Genomic DNA, 26,138 nt, shown 5'->3' with positions numbered 1-26,138 from the left:
CACTTGCAGCTGCTTTCTCTAATAGAGCCACATGTTAATTAGTATTGTAGTTAATCCCATATTACAGAGACCCAAACTGTCAGGTCATATTATAAACAATCGGTCCTAATGTTCCTGCATGTGACATTTGGAGCTGCTATCTCTTCTAGCAAAAATGTTCCCTAGGTAATTGGCCTACTTTACGCTGTCTTTCTTGGAATTGCCAGTTTCTTTATCATTTAGGATATTAGCCTTGACAAGCATCCTTCTAGATACTATAGGCCCACTAGGAGTGGAGACAGGGTGCATCTTTTTTGCAGCGGGACAGCAAAAAATGATTAACAAAAGCACATGAAGATCTACCTTCATGGGATATTTAATACAATGTGAAAGAAGAATAAAAGTTCAAACACTTAGCCAGCAGCAAAGTGAGAGTAACTTTTCTCTTCTTGCATTATTTAAGATAGGCTCCATCATTTTATCAATCTATCGATCTCTGCACAGAAAGATGAAAATGGAAAAATAATGAGGCCGATGAATACTGTGTAAAGAACATCAATGTGCAAAATTTAATTATCTGTGCTGGAAAGAGAGGGAAAATGTGTCGGCTGTTTTCTAAAACAAAAAAGTGAAAAAAGGAGCAGTTAATATTTTTTCCTCTCTGCATATTTTAATTACCAGATCAATCATAACCACGTACTGCAGCACTGCAGAGAAAAGAAAATTGCAAGTCTAAATGAAAAACAATAGATTTGCTTTAAAGTCTTCGCTCTTTTGAAGTCTAAATTAAAATTTCAGGTGCCTTTACAAGGGCTTCTTCTGAAAGTTATGATATTTAATTAGCGTGTTTAGATTCTGCTGAAATTAAACTTCACAGTTGAGCATCATGTGAAATGAAGACTGGTATTCCCAGGCTTCAGCAGGGGGGAAACACCACGGCTGAACAGAGGGAATTAAATCACTTCAGTACATGTGGGCTGTGTATCTTCTGACAGAAGCTCATGTTCTTTTGACTCGTGCTGCCACAGGCTTGATCTGAGGCCGGGTCTCCATGTTCAATGGAGCAAAGAGACAACTTTGCTCTGTGACTGTGTCTGCGCGGCTCCTATTCTGCGCCTGAAATCAGAGAATTGCGCCGTAGAATCGGTGGAGCAGCTCTCCCGTTCCGCCTTTTCCTCCTTGCATGAGCTTTTCCTGGTTGTACGAGTGCTGATGTTTATTTCTCCTGGCATGTCTTCGTCGGCGCTGAGCCACCGATTTCACACATTTTTATTGGCTAATTTGACTGTGCTCTTGCCAGCAGCTGAGAGGGAGCCAGGAGTCAGAGCTTCTCAGAGACAGCCCTGCTGCTACAGCTAGTGATGCTGCTCTCTGACTTCTGCCTGGGGGGATCAGAGGAGGGAGGGAGGCTCTCACCTGTCTCATAACAAGTAGTTGACCGTGTTAGACTGAAGCAAGCTAGGTCTTAGAAACCGCCTCTGAGATTAGTTACTGTCTGCTGCTGGTGAGTATGTGTTTGGTGAGGGGTCAGGAGGGGAATGTGATTGCCTGTCTCTTAAGGTGACAGGGGCTTAGAGGAGCAGTTGTACACCCAGTCAGACACCCAATAGCAGCGATGCAGTCGGCACTGTGCGTGCGTCCATCCTCAAACATGGCTAACATTTGCACAGCAGCGGCAGTCAGGCGTGACGTCTCCGGGCTCTGAGGTTTGTGCTGTCAGGACGGTAGAAATTAAACCTGGCACTGCAGAGCAGAATGTGCTGAAACTCATCAATTCCACATGGCTAGAGAGCCAAGTGCCTATTTATAACACCCCACCCCCCAGCCCCAGCCCCCCTTTCTTTACCTGGTGTGCATCCCTGGCTCTTAACACGCATCCATAATGATGAATACACCCAACTGGGACACTCCGACAGGGCATCAGTCAGGACAGGAAAACAAACACGCCAACACATACACACCATCAGATCACAGCACAGCAGAGGAGGAATGAGAGTGACACTGGGAAGGCTGATGGAAAGGTTGAGGCATCTCAGCATAAAAACACCCAGCAGAATCACAACCATCAGTCAGCACACCAGAAACAAACAAGGGCAGTCAGATATATTAGACTTCGTCAAAAGGCCCAATCTAGAGCTGAGCCGTTACGGGGCAACCTGGGGCCCTAAAAACTGACATACCCCTGCCTGAGGTGGGACACAGCATAACAATATTTATTTCATAACTTTAACATGTCAGGTTGATGGAATGTATGACTGTAAAAATAAAAACTTCCATTATTTTCTTCTTTTTAATATTACCTAAAACAAAGAAAATACCCTTTTAGATACATTATCTCTCAATCAAACAGATGCTGTGCAAATGGAACAGCTCTTGACTTTTCACCTATATCTCTGGCACCGAACATGGATGTCTGCATACAGCTCTTTCTTACAATGAAGCACAGTTTTCATCAGTACTATTGTCAGTGTATTGACCCAATTAAACATATATGTTGTAAAGGCAAAGAACTGAAAGCAAAACAGAGTTCGTAAGGTATTTCTATGAACAGGGTCTATCCACACTTTTTAAGACCTGAGCTGAGAAAAACAACTAGCAATTTTTGTGCAGAAAGTGGTCAAAAACGAAATACACGTAAGATTCCTCTGTACAGCTGAATCATCTGGTGTAATAAACTGTTAATGAAATGTCAACTGATACAGGATAAAGAGATTTTTGTTCATAAAATTTGAAGTTTGATGGTTTATGGTACATTTACTACCTCTTTGTGTATATCCTCAAAAAGAACTATTCAAATCAAATAAATGTAGGGACAGAGACACTGAATAAAGGTACATCTAAGGTAAAGTGTCTTCTAAAATTTAAGACCATTCCCTAGTTAAAAAAAAGGATTTTTAAGACTTTTTATGGCATTAAATTCAAAAAATCCAATTCAAGACTTTTTAAGTATCCACAGGAATCTTGTATAAAAGTCTGTTCCCTTTTAAAGTATGGGCATCAATTCTCAAAATCTCATTCAAATCTACTGAGGACTCATCTTATCATAAAAGTATGATACTCGACTTTTATATCTCGCTCTACACTCATTAACTTGACTACTTTCCTAACAGGAAACATCTACATCCTGCATTTTATCATGGTCTGTACAATGAAGCCCTGCTGGTTTACGCTGTAGATGGCATCTATTAAAATCAGGGCACAAACAAGAGATCAAGACAAAAAACTAGAGCTGAACAGTATGGGAAAATTATCTGAATGTGATTTTTCTTCCCCCAACATTGTGAATGATTGTGATTATTTTATAAGTTCCTCATCCTAAGTATTTTTCTGTTAACACAAGCAATAAATCATTCTTCATTATAACCAGTATTAGATAGACTAAACCAGTGGTTCTCAACTCCTCTTCATATATTTTTAGGATATCGCAGCTTCGATTTCTAACACATTATTTTAAGAACACAGCTACATATATGTTTTGTGCCTACAGTAAGAGAGATGAGAGAAAAAAACTGATGCTATCAGGTAGCTAGATAGAAGATTAAATTTTTTTTATTTAAGCTGCCTAAAAGTAGTTGTGTCAGTCAACTAGAAGTACCTATTTTCAAGTTTTGTGCTTCAGTAAAGGCTAAAAAGTGAGCCAGCACACATTTAGGTTTGAAGAAAAGAACAAAATAAGGTATAACTGCCCATTTCATGATTCTTATAATCCTCTTTAATCCTGATATAAAGCACGTTAAAGTCTTCAACCTCTTTAGATTACTATCACAAAAAACACATTCAAACTTGAGATCCTATTGTCTTGCAATTCAGACTTTTAAACACTTTTTAAAAGCCTTCATTTTGTCTGAATTGATTTATTTTCTTTCAATACATTTTAAGACCCTGCGGACACCCTGCACAAGACTCAGTTAGCACAATCTCACCATCCAGAGAGGACACCGCAGACAAAGCTGTATCACTGAGTAAGGCAGCACCCACTGCAGCCAACAGGAGGTAAAAACAGAGCTGCATTTTCCAACGACTAGCCCATTATACAACAAATTCTTTTCACTTTTCAGCAGCAAACAAAAACAATTCATCAGTATGAACAATGAACAGAAGCTTTCACATCTGCTAGGAGATTGCAACAGTGTGCAAACGATGCAAAACACATTACATGAGCTGTTGTGACAAGAACCTCAATCACCACACCACCATGAACAAGACTGTTTGCACATTAAAAATATACATATATATATAATTCCTACATTTTTAACCAATATTTTTACATTAAATTCAGATGTTTGATACTAAATATAATACTTTATTTTGTTGTTATCATTATTATAAATTTGCACTCTGCTTTGGCAATGACAAATGATCTTTTCCATGCAAATAAAGCGGACTGAGTTGAAATGAATTTCAATTAAAAGCGACAGGATTCCTTAAACAACACTGTCACATGATATAACTGAATTTCTAAAATAAATTTCAAGAATATCTACCTACCTTTTGATAGTACTTATAAATGAATTAACTACTTGCCCACAGATGCTACAGCCAGTGCCAGGACTTACCTTTTACTTAGTAACCCAATACTGTACCTCTACTAAATGCATTAACTAGTTCTGTATCTACACTTTTAGAATGAAGCTGTATTGTTATAATTATAGAAATCTAAATGCACTCTACTTAGGACTGGATGTGAAACAACTACTGAGCGTAAGATTCAAAGACATCTATTTGACAGATCAGGCTATTCAGCAATGCTAAAGGTTCCTTCTAAAGAAACAAGTGACCTGTAAAAGTAACCATAACTACTTTTCAGTAATTTGCTCCTCACTGGGCAGAGCTCAGCAGAAACTACACAGGCTCACTTCAGAAATGTTGGAAAAAATGCCAAAAAGCTGTTATACAACAAGTGACGATCTTGATATAAGAAAGCAGCCGATTGTTAACGGTCTGCTCAATAGTTTTGTGTTTGAAATGGATTTGTGAATTTGTCTGAACCTCAATAAAAAGCTTCAAAGTAAGACTTAAAAGGCCTTTGACCATTTGTTCATTTGTCAATGAAGGGCTCTGGCTTTAGAGTAGGAGAAGAATCAGAGGTAACACGGACTGCCTCACAATATTTGATCCAATATCCACATAGACGCTTGTCTGTCTTTGACTAACACTAATCAATAAAGGTAAACTTTAAAGTAATAAAGAGTGAAACAGTAAGTGAACAGAAGTGCATTAAGTTCAGGTCAAAGCTGCTTTTTCTGTGCTGATGTGAAGAACAGGCGAGGACATTCATCCTCTGGAGATACAGAGGACGTTAAAGACTCCAGGAAGGTATTATCTAATGCCCAATTACACTCCGATGCCCCGTCCCCCACATCTCTTCCACTCTGCTCCGTCTCACCCTCCTTTGCCTACCGTCCTGCCTCCTACCTTACTTCCCTCTCTTTAGTATGAAGAGGACACAAGTGATAAACCAGGAGCAGAGAGCCGGTGGTTTACATGGCCCTGGAGCCCATTATGTTCCCAACAATAGGCTGGAGGCCTGGACGTGCTGTGAATAGGTAATGGCCTGGAGATCCTGGGCCCGGCCTGCTGCTCAATGAGCCTGAGACAGCTGAGCTGGAGACAGGCATTAGAGATACCTCGTCAGCCCACTGTGGAGCAGTCTGGTCATAGCCAGGGGGGAGGAAGGGGAGGATGGAAGAGTGGGAGTGAGTGAGAAGAGTGGGAAGGTATAGTAAATGCAACTTACATAAGGTAGGCCAGGCATGATAACACAAAGGGAATATTCAGAGATAAGTGTGTGGCACTTTCTCTTCTTGTTGGCACAGAAACATGAGACTATAATTCACAATAAACACTCAAATAAACACTAACTTGATTGTAAAATTGTGCACAGCCTGGAAGCTGCTTTTGCCTTAAACCGTATGAATGTGATGCTCGCTTGTTCCATCCCTACCTTCCCAGGCTAGCCATCCATTCAAGCATTTTGTACCTAATAACTGCAAGGTTTAGCCCATGATGAAGATCTGTCTTCATTGAGCTGGAAAAGCTCACCGTCGCCGAGCATTTTTCCTAACGGCGCAGTCCCTCATCTATGAAAGTGCCATAGAGCCCCTCAGACAATTAGGCAGGGAAAAGCTTTATGACCGTTAGACTCACTCAGTGAGCGGCACTCTCACCGCCAGCACCGCCAGGAGCGCTGGCTCGTGCAGAAAGGTAATTACGGAGCCTCTCATAATGACACTGAGGAAGCTTGCGTCATAACACCCACAGCCTTTTATCATAGCGCTGTAATTAATTATTATCCTTTACTCTTTGATTCATTCCACTATTCATAACATATTCATACATTCAAGAGAAATTATCATTTCCTTCAGGAATTAATCAAAAGGAGGAAGAACTGGTCGTCTCTCGAAGGATGATCAAAGACGGTGTTTGTCTACCTCGCTGCACGGCGGGCGAGCTCAGGGCAAGGCACTCTGGGTAAGGTGTCTGAAAACACTGTAACTCTCATCTGCACCCTGACTCTGGTCATATCTAAGGCAAAGTACTTTTTTACTATTTGGCTGAAAACACAGCTGGAGATGTTACTGATGAATTAGAGCTAGAATCTTAAAACTCAATATGACTTTTATCAATCATCACCTCTCTCCACTCTGATGATCCCATGCATGGCCTGGCATTATATAATATGAAACCATGTTATTATAGTGTAGGTTTACGTATCTTACATTTGGATTGCCTTCTGTAAAGCACAACAGATGCAGAAAAAAACAAGCAAAACAGAAAATAGCCTCTTTCGCTGGGCAATCAAAACTGGGGATGCTACGGCATGATTTCACTTTCACTTTTAATTTCTTGGCTCAAACAACAAATTTCTTAAAAGTGCAATATCTCAATGATTAGTGGTATTCTAATGGTTTTTATAAGCTTTAGAGTGTGTGTTATGTTTGTCCTGCTTTCAGACAGTGCCTATAGAAAGTTTTTAATCCCTTGGATAATTTACCCTTTTATTGGTTTTATAGATCAATCATGGCCAAAATAATTTGGCTTTTCTGACCAAAAGAATTTAAAAAAAACTCTTTAATGTCAAAGTTAAAACAGATTCCTACAAAGTAATGTCCAATAAATAAAAATATGTGATGTAAAGTAAGTGACTGCATAAATATCCCCTTTAAAGTGACTGAACTGATTCAACAGAGGCCCAGCCAACTGATGCTAGTAGTCTCACAATTAGTGAAATAGGGATCACCTGAATGCAGTGAATCTGTCTGAAGTGACTGCAGTATAAAGACACCTGTGTCTGGAAAGTCCAGTCACTGGTGAATCAGTGTGAATCAGTATTCCCGGCCACCATTACACCATGAAGACAAAAGAAAACTCCAAACAACTCAGAGAAAAGGTTGTTGAAAAGTAGAAGTCAGGGGATGGATAAAAATATTTCAAGGCACTGAACATCCCCCAGAGTTTCATTAAATCCATCATCAAGAAATGGAAGGAATACGGCACGTGTAAATCTGCCTAGATCAGGCCGTCCTCACAAACTGAACAACCGTGCAAGAAAGAAGACTAATGAGAGAGGCCACCAAGACACCTCTGACTACTCTGAAGGAGTTACAAGCTTCAGCAGCTGAGATGGGAGAGACTCTGCATACAACAACTGCTGGCTGGGTTCTACACCAGTCAAACCTTTATGGAAGGGTGGGAAAGAGAAAGCCACTGTTTGGGAAAACTCATTAAACCTGGACTAGGGTAGACTTCATGGTGCTTTTTGGCCATCAGGGCGGACAACAAATACTGCACTCCATACCCACTGTGAAGCATGGTGGTGGCAGCGTCATGCTGTGGGGATGCCTCTCAGCAGCCGGTCTGGAAGGCTTGTAAGGGTAGAGAGCAACATGAATGCAGCAAAATACATGAAAATTATGGAGGGCAATTTTATTCAGTCTGCAAGAGAACTACGGCTTGGGAGAAGATTTATTTTTCAGCAGGACAATGACCTGAAGCAGACAGAGAAAGCTACACAGAAATGTAAGCAAGGTGAACGTTCTGGAGTGGCCAAGTCAAAGCGCAGACCTCAATCCAATAGGAAATTTATGGCTGGACTTGAAAAGGGCTGTAACCCCCAATCCATGTGCAACCTGACAGAGTTTGAGCAGTTTTGAAAAGAAGAATAGAGTAAGAGATGTGCAAGCCTGACTGAGACTTATCCACACAGACACAGTGCTGTTATTGCAGCCAAAGGTGCATCTACTCAATACTGACTTAAAGGGGGTGAATATTAATGCAGTCATTAATTTTACAATACTTATTTTTATTTAATTGACATTACTTTGTAGAAATCTGTTTGAAATTAAAGAGATTTTTTTGTCTTTTTGGGTAAAAAAAAAAATATTGACCATGATTGACTTTTGAAATACATAAAACATTAAAACAACAGAGGGGGTGACTATTCTTTACAGGCACTGTAGCCTTCTTCATTTATTTAGTTTTACTTCCTGCACAATGACAATAAAGGCATTCTAGAAGTTAGTGAGATTCAGGGGCCATTTTGGGATGACTTACTCTGTATCATGGAGTTGAAAAGCTGCTATTAGGTAAAAAATACCTCCTGTGCTCTCACAGAAAACAAGCAACAACATACATAAAAACATTGTCTTCCCCCACATCATCACATCCCAACCTCAGGGGAAGAAATGGCACAGTTAGACTCATAAACAGGTGTCCGACGGCCCCCAGTTTGCAGCGCTTTAATAGCTGTTTGATGTTTTTGATGTCTAGTCAGCTCGATCGTACCTTGCTGCTTGATAATGAGGGCCAATAATGATTCCTGAGCTTGAGGGGTTAATGGTATGTAACCGGCAGAGCTGCTAATTACACGTTACAAACTATTTATCAGAATCTCCATCTGCGCAAGCACCACAACTCTCATTGTGCACGCTAAATTACTCTACGGATTATCATTGTAAAGCAAGTTTCAGTAATTAGGGACCCATACTGCTGTTTTCTTTTTCTTAGCACCAAACAGCATCAAGAAGAGAAGAGGAAAATAGAATGACTGGTTGATTTGGAACTGGTATTCACATCCAGGCTTATTAAGACAATGAACTTGATTTTCCTAAAGAAAAGATACAAATATACTAGTTACTGTTTTTCCTTCCACCATCAGAAAGGTTTATCCTGAGGGGAGTTTCACCCTGAAGTGAGAAGCAGGTGTAAATTGCATTGAGAAGCCCACATAGCCTTGGTGAGACTTGGTGAAGACTGCTTTTTGAACGATCAGAAAGCATGCCAGAGCTGTGGAAGTTGTGTGAACAGTGTGGACCAACAGGCTGTCTCTCCTGTGATCGGTTATTTGAGAAATAACTGTCATATCCCCCAGCCCCAAAGGTGCGCCTGAGACCACGGAGACATGTACCATCTCCTCTTCTTCGCCGTAAATTTTTATTAAAATTACCTTCATTATAAGACAGTGTTCATTATAAAACCAAAAACGCCGGTCTCCCAGGGCCCTGTGGATTAATAAGGACAGCGGTGTATTTTAAGCCGTAAACTCAGCTCCTCACTGTCCTTAATCTCCTTCCTACTTCACAAGGCCAAATTAACACCTCTCCTCAGCTCTGACGGGACCTCATTAGCAAACTTCCAGGGAAAGAAAGAGGAGAGCAGAACGAAAAAGAGGAGAAGAAGGAGGGAAGCGACCAATGACAGCCACCAGCTCTGGGATTAACCCTTTCTCCTCCTCCAGCTCCTCGGAAAAAAAAACTAGGTCGGCAACGTGTTTCTAATCAGTCGCCTGGTTAGCGATAATTAGAAGGCGAGATTGGACGGGAGAAGAGAGAGAAAGTGGGTGGGGAACATTGAAATGAAAAAGAAAAGAAAGAGAACCTGTCATGTCGCAAACACTTCAAAGGAGCCGACTTCTCCTTTAGAAGTGGCATGATGAGGGTCCAAATACCATGAGGCACTCCTCTGGGCCTCTGAATCTTGTGGAGGGGAGGGCGGCTGGAAGAAAGGACCCAGTTCTTTCTCACATATATACAGCCACGCAGACACAGACGCACCAGGACTCTTCTATATTTCACCACCTGTACAGTGCAGCTGCAGGGGAGCTTAATTCTCCCCCAAACCACACAGCCAAACAGGCGCATCCAGCTCCTCCTTCTCCCCCTGCAGCAGCAGGTCGAGGTCCCACAGCTTACACCGAGGTCATGAAGACGACTGCTGGGTAAAGTTCACCAGCCTCTGCAAGCTGTTTGACATTACCAATAAGGTCAAAGTGTATCAGAAAACACCAAAGGATTATACTATTATGGTTTATGGAGTTACCTCGAGATCAAATAGTAGCCAGACGTTTTCACTGCAAGCTGGTGTACTTATCAATGTGCAGAACATAAGCCTGTGGAAGTTACACAAGAGAGACCGAGAGGTACCCAGAGAGGCCTGCAGCTAACAAGAAAAAAAAATCATCGCTCATTATCAGCCATCTATTTTATCTACTATGAAACATCTCTAGACTCCCAGTTGGCAGACATCAATGGTGCTTAAATTAATCCTGTGGGTTCCTGTTTGCACAATAAAGATGTGGAAGGGTGCTTCTGATATTTGTGCGACTTTACAGTGGAGTAATTGAATTAGCACACAAATCAACCACAGAGTATGGCGGAGTTGGGTATTGAAGAATGTGATAGCTCCTGCCAGAGAACACGGCTGCACGGGCACAGTCAATTATAAAGCATTAAAAAGAATCTGCCAATAATCACTTCCAAGAGAACTGAACAATCCATGCTGAGTGTTCTCATGTTTACCAATGATAGGGCTTTCAGGTTAGTGCTGAGCGGGAGTTTAGAGGGGAGAGCGAGACTGAAAACATATTTGTGGTATCATTTCCATAAGGCAAGGCTTTGCAGACCATAACGCAGCTCACAAATGTGATTTATGACCTTGGTTTAATGGCTGGAGCAGAGTCTTGGTAGGTATCAGATGACTTTTTCAATATGGCGACGTCAGAGAGGGCATGTTGAATGCACCATCACAACAGGAAATGAGGGCTTGTCTCAGCCAAGAAAATATGAGAAGCCAGATATCTGATCATCTAATGGCAGATAGATGCTACTTCACTTTGACAGAAAAGGCATCAGTCAATAAGCACCAGATGAGCAGCGAGAGAAAAGTGTGCCATGGATTCCTCGCACTGTCTATTTAATCATTCATTCTACAGGCGCAGTGATCTGCATTGGTCAATGTACACATAACATCCACTATTATGCTTAGGTAATCATTGTTAAAAGGCTAAATCTACTGAGCTTTTGCAGGTTTTATTCTGCAGAGTCAGAAAATAGAAATATACATGTTTACTGAGAAAGAAATGGGCCTTACCTGAGCCTGGAAACTCTTGAGAACAGGTGCCACCATCTCCCGGACTTCCTATGTAAAGACAACACAAGCATACTCAGCCTCAGATATTTAGATTTTGCAGATGCTCCACCTGTTTGGGAAACAGATTGGCCCCATGAAAAAAGGACTGAAAATCTTTAATCTTTCATATTCTCTGTAAGTTCCAATTCAAGTGCAATTCATCTGAATTTACTGGTGATGAGGCACAATGGGCTTCCCTCACCTCTATCTTCTGAAGATTTTCCTGAATTTGTTCTTAAAGCTCCCGACAAACACCTACACTGGATTCATGACTCATTCTCAAACTACTAAACTGGTTGCATCCCTGATTTTGATTTGAAGAAAACAATGCCCTTGCAATACAGAAGCGAATGCAAATTTTGCTTTGGTAACATAGAAAATACAATAGGTGCACAGTGCATTCAGAAAGTATTTTTCATTTTTTGTGTGTTGCAGCCTGACGCTACAGTCAAAACTTATTTAAGAATATTTTTGCACATTTATTAAAAATAATTTTAAAAAAATCATATTGATATAAGTAGTCAGACCCGTTGCAAAAACACTTAAAATTTTTCTCACGTGCCTCCCATTTCTCTTGACTGTTGCTGAGATGTTTCTGCACCTTGATCGGAGTCCTGTGGTAAATTAAATTAACTGGACATGATTTAGAAAGACACACACCTCTATATAGAAGGCCTCACATCTGACTGCATATGAAGGCAAAAACCCAAGCCATGAGGTCAAAGGAACTGCCTGCAGAGCTCAGAGACAGGATTGTTGCAAGGCAAAGATCTGGAGAAGGCTACGAAAATATTCCACTGCTTATAAGGTTCCCATGAGCACAGTGGCCTCCATAATTCCCAAACACAAGCAGTCTGGCACAACCAGGACTCTTCCAAGAGCTGGTCAACCAGCCAAACTGAGCAGCCGTGGAAGAAGAGGTGACCAAGAACCCAGTGGTCGCTTGGACTTAGCTCCAGAGATCCAGAGATTTTGGTAGTCTTCCCCAGATGTATGCCTGTCAACAATCCTGTCTCTGAGCTCTGCAGGCAGCTCCTTTGACCTCATGGCTTGGTTTTTGCTCTGATATGCATTGTCACCTGTGAGGCCTTTTGTAGAGAGGCGTGTAGCTTTCCAATTTTGCACAGGTGGACTCCAATCAAGGTGTAGAAACATCTCAGCAAAGATCCAAAGAAATGGGAGGAACCTACGCTAAATTTCTTTTTTCTTTTTTTTCCTTTTTCTTTTCTTTTTTTTTTCAAAGGGTCTGAATACTTATGTGATATTTCAGTTTTCTTATTTTTTAATAAATTTGCAAAATAATGTTAAAATTCAGTTTTCACTTTGTTATGATGGTACTGAGTGTAAATTAATGAGAGAAAAAATTGTTTTTTTTTCTGCAGCATGAGGCTGCAACATCACAAAACTGACAAAGGTAAAGAGGGTCTGTATACTTTCCAAATGCACTTTTTATCGTTGCAAAAGTTACAATGTTACAATGTCATTTAGCAACTTTTATCCAAAGTGACATACATTCGAGAGCAAGAACAACACAAGCAAAGATCTAGATAAGAAGAAACAACATCAGTAAGTGCCACAAAGTGCTTCAAGTCCAGCTGGACTGGCTGGTGCTGCCATGCAGTGTTAAAGGCAAAGCACATAATGTATAAAAGTTTTTTGTTGTTTTTTTGTTTTTCAAATGAACATCAACAATGAAACAACCAATAATCAATGTGAGATGTGCATAGTGTTCTCTAAAGAGTTAGGTCTTTAGCTTTCTCTTGAAAGTAGAGAGGGGCTCTGTGGATCGAATGGACTTAGGTAATTCAGTCCACCATTTAGGGGCAACAGAAGAGAAGAGTTGGGCTAGTGACTTAGGAGCCTAATGTGCTGGAAGTACCAGGTGCCTTTCTCTGGCTGAGCGTAGAGAAGGAGTGTATACCTGGATGAGGGATTCCAGGTAAACTGGACCAATTTTAGTTTCTGCAGTCAAAGCATGGTCAGGAATTTTAACTCACGTCACCTTGTTTATCATTTATTTGTCGGTTGTTGGAACCGGTGTCATAGTTTAACTGGTGTTGGATTAACTGGTGACTCTCAGTTAGACACTCTACTGGAAGCATCGGAGTCTTTGGAGACATTTTACATTACTATGAAAGAATTTGTGGAGTCATGTTACGTTTGTAGAAATAAATATTAGAAAAGAAAATCGAGGTGACTGCAAATGCCTATTCAAAACATTATGAATGGTGGTAGCTTGTTTAATAGTACTTTGTGACTCAGCAAATGCTTGTATTAAAAATAATGTCTATGAAAACTGAGCATTTCTTGATTTCTTGGTTATGATGTATAATGTGGAGTCTGAGGTTTACATGATGCTTGTATGACTGTTTGGAGTGCCCTAGCAGATTTCAAGGTTTCAAATTGGGCTGGGGTGTACAGAGGTTTGGGAAAGGCCACTCGCAAGTGTGCTTGAATTTTTTTCTCAAGATAAAATCCCTGATAAGAAAACATTGGTGAATGTCCGAATCTTCTAAAAAAAAAAAACTGCATGAGTGGGTTACACAATTTCCAAAGAATGGTCGGTGAATGTTTGCAATTGTCTCCATTTAAACTTACACACTGCATATGTGTGTAAGTAAGGTATTCTGTTTGTGGGTGTGGGTATTAGTAGTTAAACCTAAAGGGTTTGAGTAGGCATGTTTGAAAAGTGGGGCTTTCCACCAGCTTGCATTAAAGCTCAGAGATCCAGACTAGTGCGAGCTCCCACAGCCTCAGGTAAGGGGATTGTGCTGCCAGTGGTGACAGCCTGATCCTGTCTTAAATGCCTGTATTATACTGACAAGATTACAGCACTACACTACATACTCGGGCTGAGATCGGCAGGCAGCATAGCCACAGCAAATAGCCTGAGGGCTCATTTATAAAATATAAAAATATTCTCTTTGACTTCAGCTTACATGTCAATGGATCATCATTTCAAAGAGGATAATAAAAAAAGAACAAAATCATATCAGAATCATTCACACATTAGCTTTTCATGTGTTTAGTGCAATCCACCTTAATTGCCATTTTGCCGTACAAAAGTGAGGTGGATTGAGGATCTGGTGTTTTATTAACATAAAGTAAAGAAAATGAAAATAACAGTGTTGTAAAGAACATTCCCATTACAATGAAATGTTCATCAATTAGTGGCACACACAAGTCTGGTCTTTGTATTATTACTGATAAAAGTATGATAAAAGTCAGAAAATTTAATATGGATGGCATATGTAGGGTATATGTTAATGTTAACTCGAACATCAGAAAGGTAACCACCAGCAGTTAAAGTGCTTTCCAGTTGCACTGAGAATAAACTTTAGTGTTGAGACGTGCTCCAGAAGGAGGAGAACAAAAGGATAATACTGTGAGCAGGACCATTTGCACGTCTACTTAGCTGATTCTTTCATTTATCTAGGATAAGATTCTCCTTGCATTATAAATCCCTAACTATATTCAAATGACAGCGAGTACTAAAGATGCTCTAACAAAGTACGTACCTCAACATGAACGCTGCAGACTATTTGGATGGACCACTTTTTCTATAATCCCTCTGCTCCTGCATCTGTCTCAGTATGTATCGCATATGTCTGTGCTTTAACCAATGCTAAAGCTGTGTTAGGAATCCTCCATTGTGCTGAGAATTATGGGTCAGAAATCCAAAACAGCATGGTCTGCATATTTCCAAAATCCTTGCCGAATTTTGATCAAATTTGTTTATTGCTCATTGGTGTCAGAGTGGGCTGAATCAATGGGTGGCAGAAAACCCCTTCAAAGAATTCAAAGTTTGATTAGTCAAAAACACCAATCCAGGAATACCACAATTAAAACGAATGCAGTGTTGAACCTTTTGGAGTATAAGCACAAACAATCTGAAGTTTATTCTCAAACTATCAGACTCATTGTAGCTTCTGCTGGTGTTGACTAATACTCGATAAACATTTTTTCCCATCTTAATTTGTATAGGGAAACGGAGGCCTGTGGCTGGGAGGTATAAGTTGGATAACTCAACTGGACCAAAGCATGGACCCTTAGCTAGTTCAGGTTCAAAGCTAATAACAATAGAACAGAAAATTAGTATTTAACACATTTTTATGAGGGAAAAATATATGCATTTTCAAACTGGAGACTTCAAAGAGGGCTGAGGTTGGCAGGCCTTTCTTCTACATATCCTTGCTAATGATTGCCTGGTCAGCTGTGTCACCTTTATCATTGTTTGTATCCTGACAAATGCATTAATTGTGGCTGCTGTGGTGAATTTATCCTAATATGATCAGAATTTTGAGAATCAGAGCTTTCTGCTGGTGTATCACATGTTATATTTACATTTGTAAATAACTGAAAAGTAAAAAAATATCTGCTGGCCTGCCAGCAGGCCCTTGGAATTTTAAGGGATTAAATAAACATTATTTCAAGGTTTTATAAAGATATGATTACACGCTTGTTTGACATCAAAAAGATTGTAAAATCGAAATAGAATCTACTTTTCCTTATTTTTCATTCAAATCATCATCTGTACTTGGTAAACTGAGACCGCTGAAGTCTCATTAACTTGGACTGAACACTGAAAAAAACATTATTTAAAGGAATAAGGGCTGCATTTATCAAATTTTTTTAAACAAATCCCTTGAGGAAGGAATGTCCTCACAGAAATCTTAGGCCAAAAGAGCAACTAAAGTGCCTTTTGAGATGATTTCTAATTTTTCTTGAATCCATGTAACTTGTCTCTCAAATTCCATGTTTTACAAACTTATTTTTTTAATTGTGTTTTAGAAATCATGCACATTTTTCATATCAACGTTTTTAGTCATGTAGTGATTAAAGCAATTTCACTACAACAAAAAATATTAAAAATACGATGAAAATAACTGAATTTCATTTAAATAGTATTGACAGTGGTCCTTTAATTTTATCATTTATCTAATAGGTAAAGTAATTCTGACACATAATAGCTGCTTTTGTTTTGCACTGCTGTAGAAGGAGATGAACAATTGCTAATGTTTATGATTGAATTTAGGTCACAAAAGACAAAAGTTATCCTTTTGTTGGCTCATGTGACTTACATCTATTTTAAGACAGTCAAACATCTGTACAGTTGTAGCAGCCATCGCTCTGATAAGTTGTTTTTGACTCAACTCTTCCTCACTTCTCACTGCTCACAGATTTGCCATTGCACATCAATTTCAACACTTTTTCAATTTTGTTGCTTGTTATTATCAGTATTTTTTTTTTGTCTGAGGATTGCTTACAGAAAAATGTAGAAATTACTTTGTTACTTAGACATAACTTTCCTTTGGTGTATCACACGGCTTTCACACGGAGGTTAATGCAAACTCTAAGTGTGCTTTTAAGTGTTTTGCACTGAGGACAGGCTTCTGTCTAGACATTCTGCCACAGGCCCAGACTGGTGAAGGGCTGCAGTGATGGTTGTCCTCCACACAGGATCTCTGGAGCTCAGGCAGAGGGCCCATTAGGTTCTTGGTCACCTCTCTTACAAAGGCCCTCCTCCCCAATTGTTCAGTTTAGTCGGACAACCAGCTCTTAGAAGAGTCCTGGTTGTACCATCTTGAGAACAGTTCAGACCAATCAGTGTCTTTGAGGAGAACGAGGCAGTAGCTATTTCTGCCTGGGTTTAGTTGTACTGAAAGCTGATAGCAATACCTTCTAGTGTGTAGCAATGAGCTCAGATGTAGCTGCAGTTTTATCAGAATTGCACCACATGTCTTAATGAATTAAAGAGCAAGGAGCCACACTGACAGCTTTTTTCACTTGTCTGTTGAGCTACTTCGCCATGACTTTGCGAGAGTTGGGGAGGTGGTGGATGTAGTGTGTGTCAGTACTGCTGCTGGTGGAACGGCTTGCTCGGATGTAGCTTCAGTGGCAGTTTTATCAGAATTTGACCACATTTCTCCATGAAAACAAGAGCACAGAGCCACACCAAAAGTTTTACAAGATGGAAAAGATGCTTTCACTCTTTTCCGAACTGCTTCAGCATGAGTTCACGATCAATACAGGCGAGGCCGAATTCTAGTGTAAGCCAATGGCTGCTACAGCTGAAGGGATTAGCTGTACAAAAGCAGCAGCTTCATCAGAATTGTACATTTATTTACTAAAACAAAAGCAAAGAGGTACACCAAAAGCTACTTTGGGCGTAGAAGATGTTTCAGCCTTCTCGCGACCGGCCTCAGAATAAGTTTTATCCACATCGTGCTCCACTGTTAATGCACTACAGCAGAGTCAAGACATTACTTTGGAGCTACGCATGCATGCAACCTTGTCGCTCTGATTGGCCCGTCATGAATGCAAGTTCTGGCCTTCCCAAACGTTCTCTATGGGTGCTCTCCTAGATGAATGTGAAATATATCCATGCAATAGATTTATGAAACAGTCTATCTGGCATGTCAGGTTATATCGGGGTGATGGTGCATAAAAATGCTGCTATCTGTTGCTGTAATTCTTTTATCTTTACTCATCAGGGAATAGGATCAATATATCCTCTTTACAATTTTTTTTACCTCTTATATTATGATGCCAATTTACTTATTCCTCTTGTCAAAATGTTTATTTAGAGAACTGACTCAGCACTGCCACCAAGTGTTGAAACAAATCAGTAACCACCTCATAATCTAGTGCTTTACAACCAGGCTATTCAATTGGAGGCCCTGGGGCCGAATCAGACCCCTAGGTCCTTTTTTGTGGCCCCAAAGATAAATCAAGTATAATTTCTGCACATTATGTATAATTTCTGCCCTGAAATATCTATATTACTTTAAAAACGGACCATTTTGACCCACACATGACTTTTTTGTATAGGGCCAGGTAGGTTTGGATGGCTTTTTTTCCCTTTAATAAATAAAATCATAATTTAAAAACTGACTTTCATAATTATTCAGGTTAATTTTGTGTAATTTAATTTTTTTTTTTTAGTCTGAAACATTTAAGTGTGACAAATATGCAACAGTACAATATATGTAAATACTTTTGATAGCAGCCCTTCTTCAAGATGCTTTTTCAGGAATTGGCCCCCACTCCAAACTAACTGAACAGCCCTGCTTTACAATCTGCTGCAAGCCAAACATAAATGAACCACAGACCACTGCCGGCTATAGTTTTGACACCCCTGCTTGCCCCCCTGTCTAATATCATCACCATGAACAGATGCTAAACCATCTTCTCAAACCTGAATGTTCATTTCTTCTTTTTTACTCTGATTAAATATGAGGTGACTGTAGTCCACAAAGTATGCTTGTAAAAGTCATATTGGAGGGCTGGTGCAGTGGGAGCACATCTTCATTAACATTCAAAGATCAGGTTTAGCCAAGAGCACTGTTTTTTACATGTTTGGAGAGATACCTGTTCCTGTTTTATCCCCAAAATTTTGAGAAAGTCAATATCAGCTGCCAATTTTGACAGCAGGATAAGTTTTTCATGAGCTGGCGCTTTAGCATTCCAGTTGAAAGTGAGCAGCAAAGTTGTGCTTACCTTTTGTAAATGAGCCCCCCTGGCCTCTCATCACACTCAGCCAGAGGCGAACGTTACTGCAAGGCCTCGGCATTTAAATATTAACTGAGCTACAGGAAGAGGAGGGAAAGGGGGGGGTAACCCTGACTTCTCACAAGTATTATGTAGTGTTAATGTTAACTAATGCAGATTTTACTAAATAAAGAAATAAATCATTCTCTGCACAAAAGGCATATGCGGGGGCTCAAGCAGTGGCAGGCACACGGACAGACCGCCAGAGCGCCTGCTGAAGAGGAGACGAGGAAAACGGCACAGAGTTGAGAGAATGAGGGGTGGGGGTGGTGGTGCTAGACTCACCTCAGGGACATTTCTCTTGAACTCCCTGCTCAGCTCTACCAGGTGCTTGTGGGAATGTTCGCTCTCCTCTTGTCGACCAGCCAGCTCAGACGCTACAGAGTTTAGCTCCCTCTACAAACACACAAAAGAGAGAGAAGCGGTGAGAGGAGGAAGAGTGGAGAGAGACGGCACTTTAGGGAGCCTGCCAGTGCTCATCCAGTAAAGCTTAGAGTGTACATAAATAAAAATACACTGCTGAATATTAACAATGTAATCCTTCATGATCTCACAGCAGTAATACTTACAGCTAGCCCTGGCCCATAAATAATTAAGCCAAAATAAATCCAATGGCTACAGTAGCAGAAGGCCTTTTAGATAATCAGTATTTGAAATAATCAATATGCTTGCAACGGCTATAGAGCGCCAGTGAGGGAGTAAGGGCGAGATAGAGGGGGCAGAGAGAGAGTGAGTGGGGGGGGTGAGTCACGTGTAGAGACCCAATAACCTGACAAACACCCTTGCAAACAAACAGAGCTTCTTCCTGAAATGAAAGGCTGATTTTTAAGCCCGGCCAAGACCTGATTCAAACATACAAACGCCCCGCTTGCTGTCGTAATTACCACAGGTCAGATCTATTTTCAGCCTCTTTTCAATCTCTCTTCCATTGCTTGCACCGATCTTTATACTGATCCTGCACAGATTTTCAATACATGACAGCAGCCTCCATAGCTTTAACCAAATTACCCTTTTGCTACAACAACAGCCCTAATCACTATTCCATTAATGTCTCTGCACATGGCTTCTTTACATGTCTGTTCCATGAAATCAGAGCTCCACCCATGCAACCCGTCTGATCCACTATTCAAAGCTGTCTGTGTTGCAGGCCCTGCATCAGAACCATGCATTCATGCTGGACTCAGCTGCACCACATGCCATCCACAAATCCGATATTATTGATCAGTCATCCAATTCCCGGCTCTTTCAGCAAACAGGGAAAAAAAGGAAAACAGATTCAAACACTACTCTCCTGTACTGAGCAGCGCTGGAACAGACAACTGTACGTTCACCTTCTCTTCATTCTGACTGTGATTCTCAGTAATTGATGAGGATCTTCTTTTGTAACTGCTGGGTTACAGTGAAAAAAAAAGCATAGTGGGGGATTCAATTACCACTGTGAATTTATATATGACGACGGGAAATTAAATTGACTGTGTTTTAATTAATCTGCAGTCTTACTTAAAGGCAATTTAATAAATCATCGCACAAGGAAAAAGAGAGAAAATGGAAGGGTGAAACTTTAACAGTGACAGTCTCGTGGGATGGTGGCAGCCTGTCGGTCAGAGGAGTCGGCTGTTAATTGAAGGGCTGCTGGTTCAAGTTCCTGGATTATTTTTGGTGGGAGTGGCTCAAGTAAGACTCGGTGTACAGATTGTGCTGTGCAGAGCACTTTGGGTGTGAGGTTGAGTGGTAATACATTAAACGTGCGGTGTGTAATTTATGCTACCAGGGGGTCTCACTCAAAACAATCACAAAATATGACAAGAAGAGATGCAGTGCTGAGCCCTGGCCATCTCCTGTGTTTTCCAGTTAACCAATATTTTAGTTTCACTGATAAATTTCACTTAATGAGGGAGAAAAGCTGTTAAAATGCCCTTCTGTGCTGCAAGCTACTCACAAAGCATTCTGGGACCACTCACAGTGTAGACCACGCTCCACCATGACAGCCATCATAACAGACACATCCCATCACAATTATACAATTAAGAATTTAGCTCTGGCTTTGAAGACTGTTGGAAATACTAAGGTAATCTAAGAAGTCAACTTAAAGTATATACAACAAAGGAGTAGTTATTTTTTAATCAATATAGACATTACATTATGTAGCTTAAGGCTTGAGACAATAAAGTTGGTAGCTCTTTTTTAAGGCAGCCATTTACCAAGTGACTGTAAAGTAATAAGTATAATTATCCAGTAATGTCTCAGGAATAAGGTGGTAATTATCTAGTAATAATTTGGCCCATTACCAAGTAATAATTTGGGAATATGGTACATTAAGGAAGTATTTACAAGTTCTAACATATCAATTTTCTAGTAACTCCTTGTCAGTAATTCTCTTGTAATTATGTGGTTTTACCCTGACTGGAGTATTTTTGATAGTAAAATCTTGTAATAGCTGTTTTTAGCCAAATTTTAACCACATTTTAACAGTGCTTTTACCAACCATCCTGATTTTTAAAGGACAGATTTTAGTAATTTTTAACACTCAAAGTCCCCAAGAGCCAATGTCTGCTAAAACCTTAATCTAACTCCTTAACCCTCACACCACACCCTAAAAACTGTTTAGGGAGGATTGTCTTCAGTTTAGAAACTACCCAGGAATGATCAAGCAACTTATATAGAAAATTATCTTTTCTTCCCCAAGAAATTACTCAGTAATTTACCACCTAATTACCAGACCATTGCCATAATATTACCAGGGTTAGTATGAGGGATAGAGGGTTAGTTCAAAATACTGCCTAATTACCAGAATATCGCTACAGTATTACGAGGGTTAAGGTTAGGGTTAGAGGATTAGGGTTAACTTTAGAGGGTTAGCTTTAGTGCAAAATAACAAACTAATTACCGAAGCATTGCTATAGCCTAATACTTTGAGATTTAGGGTTAGAAGTTAGGAGGTTAGGGTAATAGGGTTAGAGGTTAGAGGCTTAGGGGTTAGAGGGTTAGAATTCAGAGGGTTAGGGTTAGAAGGTTAAGGTTAGAGGGTTAGATGTTAGAGGGTAAGGGTTAGGGCAAAATGCCACCTAATTACCAGACAATTGCTTTAGTATTAGCCCTTTAATCTTAACCCTAACCACAGGGTTAGGGTTAAGGGTTAAAGGGTTAGGGTAAGGTTGAAATAACTTATTACCAAAGAGTTGTCACAATATTATGAGGGTTAGTGTTAGGGTAAAGGTTAGGTTTAGGGCAAAATACCACCTTATCACCAGATAATTGCTATGATATTACGAGGGTTAGGGTTAAAGTTAAAGGGTTAGGTTGAAATAACTTGTTACCAAAGAGCTGTCACAATATCACGAGGGTTAGTGTTAGGGTAAAGATTAGAGTTAGGGCAAAATATCCCCTTATTAATAATAAATACAAATGATTAAAATCATAACGTTACATTATTACTAGATGAATGCTTCCTTGACAGCTGTAGTTGTTACTTGGTAAAATGCCACTTCATTATTAGGGTATTATCATATTATTCTTGAGAAACTAATAGATAACTACCCTAACCTAAATTTATCTACTGGAAAATTGTTTAGGAAGGGCTCACTTTAATTCAGGAAGCCAAAATAAGGAAATTATCAAGCAACTTATATGAAAAAATGATCATCTTATTTCTAAGAAATTACTTGTTAAAATAGCACCTTATTATTGAAGAATTTCCACAAAATTTAAAAGGTTAAGGTTAGAGGGTTATGGTTACGGTAACATACTAGATAATAAGTTATTACTGGGTAAAATACCAATTTATTACTTGGTAATTTCACCTTATCTTGAGAAATTATTAGAATATTACACTTATGACTATACAATTACTAGGGATTTAGGGTCACTTTATATATATACTTTTATAAGTTTGTATTTCTCAACTCAAAACATATCAAAGAGCAGATTTTACAGTACTGCTTTTAAAACAACTTTATGTTTTCCAAACTACATTTTTGTCTCTTCAAAGAATAAAGGTATATCTACAGAGTGCAATAGTGGCACTATTGTTCACTTAAAGGCTTTTCTGCAGACATTTTTGTAAACCTTCAAGTATTACTAAATACAAATATAATTGCAGCCTTTTGTGGGGTTAAGTGATTGAACAACCTGACACTGTGACTGTGATTAGATTTATTGTGCTGTGCTAAAATGTACTTTGGCTTGTTTTATGCTTTTCTAATCGTCAGACAACTCTTTATACACCACATGTCAAATTTATCCATTTACACATCATTCACACACTGATGGCAGAGGCTGCTATGCAAAGTACTACTCCCATTCAAACACATTCACTTGCCAAGAACAAAGCTGCAGGAGAAATTGGGCTCCATGTCCAACGACATTCTGAAACGTGACTGTTGGGACTTTGGATCGGACCCCTCTCCTAACATGAGAATGCTGAAGCCATTCTCATGTTGGTATGCTTGACATGATTAACTAAGCCCCCTTAGCTTTGCATCAAGATTAAGTGCATAAGAATACAGTGAAGCTAAGTTTTTCCAAAGTAAGAAACCATTATGTTGATTTACAGAGTGTGACATGCTATTTCATGGCCAGGTAGCATCATTTTAATTACCTTTGAGGAACCACCTAACTCTGCCCCATGTGCTGGGACTGTCTAAAAAAAAAGGCTTAAAAAAAAGGTTAAACAAAGGACCTCAGACCAGGAGACTTCTGTTTCTGTAACCATTTGGTTAGACTTTAGTAGCCCTCGAGAAGGTCATGTTGTGCCTATAGAAAGTATTTGACCCCTTGGATGTTTCACCATTTTATTGATTTTATACATTTATCATGGTCACTACAATTTGGCTTTTTGGACAAATTAAATTTACAAAAAAAAAACTAATGTCAAAGTGATAACAGATTTCTATAAAGTAATGACGATCTAATAAAAAAAAGGAGTAATGTAAAATAAGTGACTGCATAATAATTCACCCCCTTTAAAGTGACTGATCTAATTCAGCAGAGGTCTAACCAAATGATGTAAGTAGTCTCACAGTTAGTGAAATGGGGATCACCTGAGTGCAGTGAACATGTCTCAAGTATTTCTAGTATAAAGCCAAATGTGTCAGGAAGGTCCAGTCACAAATTAATCAATATTCCTGGCTACCATTACACCATGATGACAAAAGAACACTCCGAGGAAAAAGGTTATTGAAAAGTACAAGTAAGGCACTGAACCTCCCCTGGACTTCAGTTAAATCAACACTTAAATATAAAAGTAATACCACATGTGTTAATCTGCCTAGATCAGGACTTTCTCACAAACTGAGTGACCGTGTAAGAAGGAGACTAGTGAGAGAGTCCACCAAGACACCTATGACTACTCTTGGAGTTACAAGCTTCAGCAGCTGAGATGGGAGAGACTCTGAACACAACAGTTGCCGGGTTCTTCACCAGTTGAAGCTTTATCGGAGAGTGGCAAAGAGAAAGCCACTGTTAAAGAAAACTCAAACTAAATCTGGACAAAAGGCACGTGGGAGACTCCATGATCAAGTGGAAGAAAGTTCTTTGGTCTGATGACACCAAAATGGTGCTTTTTGGCCATCAGACGAGACACTATGTTTGGTATACACCAAACACTACACATTAACACAAAGGCACACTTGTGGCAGCATTATGTTGTTGGGATGATTCTCAGCAGCTGGCCCTGGAAGGCTCATAAAAGTAGAGGGTAAAGTGACTGCGGTAAAATATAGGGATATCATGGAGGACGATCTTATTCAGTCTGCAACGAACCTACAGCTTGGGAGAAGATTTATTTTCCAGCCCCCAAGCATACAGCGAAAGCTACACAGAAATGGTTTAAAGACAACAAGGTGAATGTTCAGAAGTGGCCGAGTCAAAGCCCAGACCTTGATCTAGTAGAGAATTTATGGCTTGACTTAAAAAGGGCTGTTACACCTAATTTCCTGTGCAACCTGACAGAGCTTGAGCAGTTTTGCAAAGAAGAGTGGAGAAAAATTGCAGTGTCCAGATGTGAAAGCCTGCCTGAGACCTATCCACACAGACTCAGAGCTGTGATTGCAGCCAAAGGTGCATCTACTAAATACCGACTTGAAGGAATGAACATTTATGCAATCACTTATTTTACATTACATATTTTTATTTGATTGACATTACTTTGTAGAAATATGTTTTCTCTTTGACATTAAACAGGTGTTTTTTGTAATTTTTTTGGTCAAACAAGCCAACTTTTATTGGCGATGATTGATTTATAAAATCAATAAAAGGATAAAACATCCAAGGGGATGAATACTTTTTTCTAGTCTCTGTATTTATCAGACATCATACCAATGCCAGCCTTTGTTTAGCCTCAGACTGCCTTTTCTTTCTCTTCCTGTCTTTGTTAAAAAAAAGGGACAATATATGTATTTTTCAATCATCTGGTGTTAAAATAAGTAACACTGTGTAGAGCATCATCATTTCTAAAAGGAAAGTGTGCAAACATCCTGGATGTACTGTGTTAGTTGTTGAAATTCTCCTCTCCTGGTAAACTGTCACTGAAAAAGGCCGTGGCTGTAAAGGATAAGGCGACAGAACTTATAAATTCCTGTTAGCCCTTACAGTCCATCTGGGATGAGCCTTCCCAGAGATTAGAGAGTGGGCTTTCAGAAGCTGGCCAACCTCTACTAGATTCAAATGGCCTCAGACCGGCTAATCTTGCCAAGAGAAAATTCCTCTAGAAGTGACTTTGAGTGGATTTTATAAGTACTTAAGATATAACAGTGCGGTGATTCTCAGTCTGCCAGAGCTTCAGTTGCCTTGGTGTTCACTTTTTATAGCAGCTACTCTGATGAGAATGGTGAATACTCTTGCTGTATGCAAGCCAAACTGTGCTATCATAATAGCACAGTTATTTTGAAAGCACCCCCACAGTTTTTTAGACCATTAAAGAGGAGGGGAGCCTGGGCAACAGCCCATCAAATGAAACCTACTGTCTGTCTTCCTGGAAAGAAGTGAAGCAGAACCCACTGTTTGTTACTTTGGGTGTCTTGCTCAGATTGATGATGGGAGGTACTCCACAATGTTGTTTCTCAGTAGTATCACAGGAGACAAAAAGAAGATTTCTTCTTTGCTTCCTCATAAGACATGGTCTATTTCAGGATTCTACCAGGCCACATTTGAGACCCTCTTTTCTGCCTCCAGCATGTGGAGTTTCATCCTCCATGCCATCATTT

The 26,138-nt window shown here is 39.8% G+C and overlaps 1 protein-coding gene across 1 annotated transcript in view; it reads right to left on the bottom strand.

The window, feature by feature from the left end:
- The window catches only part of cux2b (cut-like homeobox 2b), a 161,298-nt gene that overhangs the window by 72,983 nt on the left and 62,177 nt on the right, over positions 1-26,138 (bottom strand). The window contains exons 2-3 of the mRNA XM_041788433.1: positions 19,222-19,332; positions 11,347-11,394 (exon numbers count right to left, since the gene is read on the bottom strand). Coding sequence (XP_041644367.1) covers positions 11,347-11,394; positions 19,222-19,332 — 159 coding nt within the window. The remainder of the gene's footprint in view (positions 1-11,346; positions 11,395-19,221; positions 19,333-26,138) is intronic.

This window comes from Cheilinus undulatus, linkage group 5 (assembly GCF_018320785.1).
Source record: "Cheilinus undulatus linkage group 5, ASM1832078v1, whole genome shotgun sequence".
NCBI lineage: Eukaryota > Metazoa > Chordata > Actinopteri > Labriformes > Labridae > Cheilinus > Cheilinus undulatus.
Note: the sequence above shows the minus strand (reverse complement) of the source record. Positions and strands in the feature narration are given on the sequence as shown.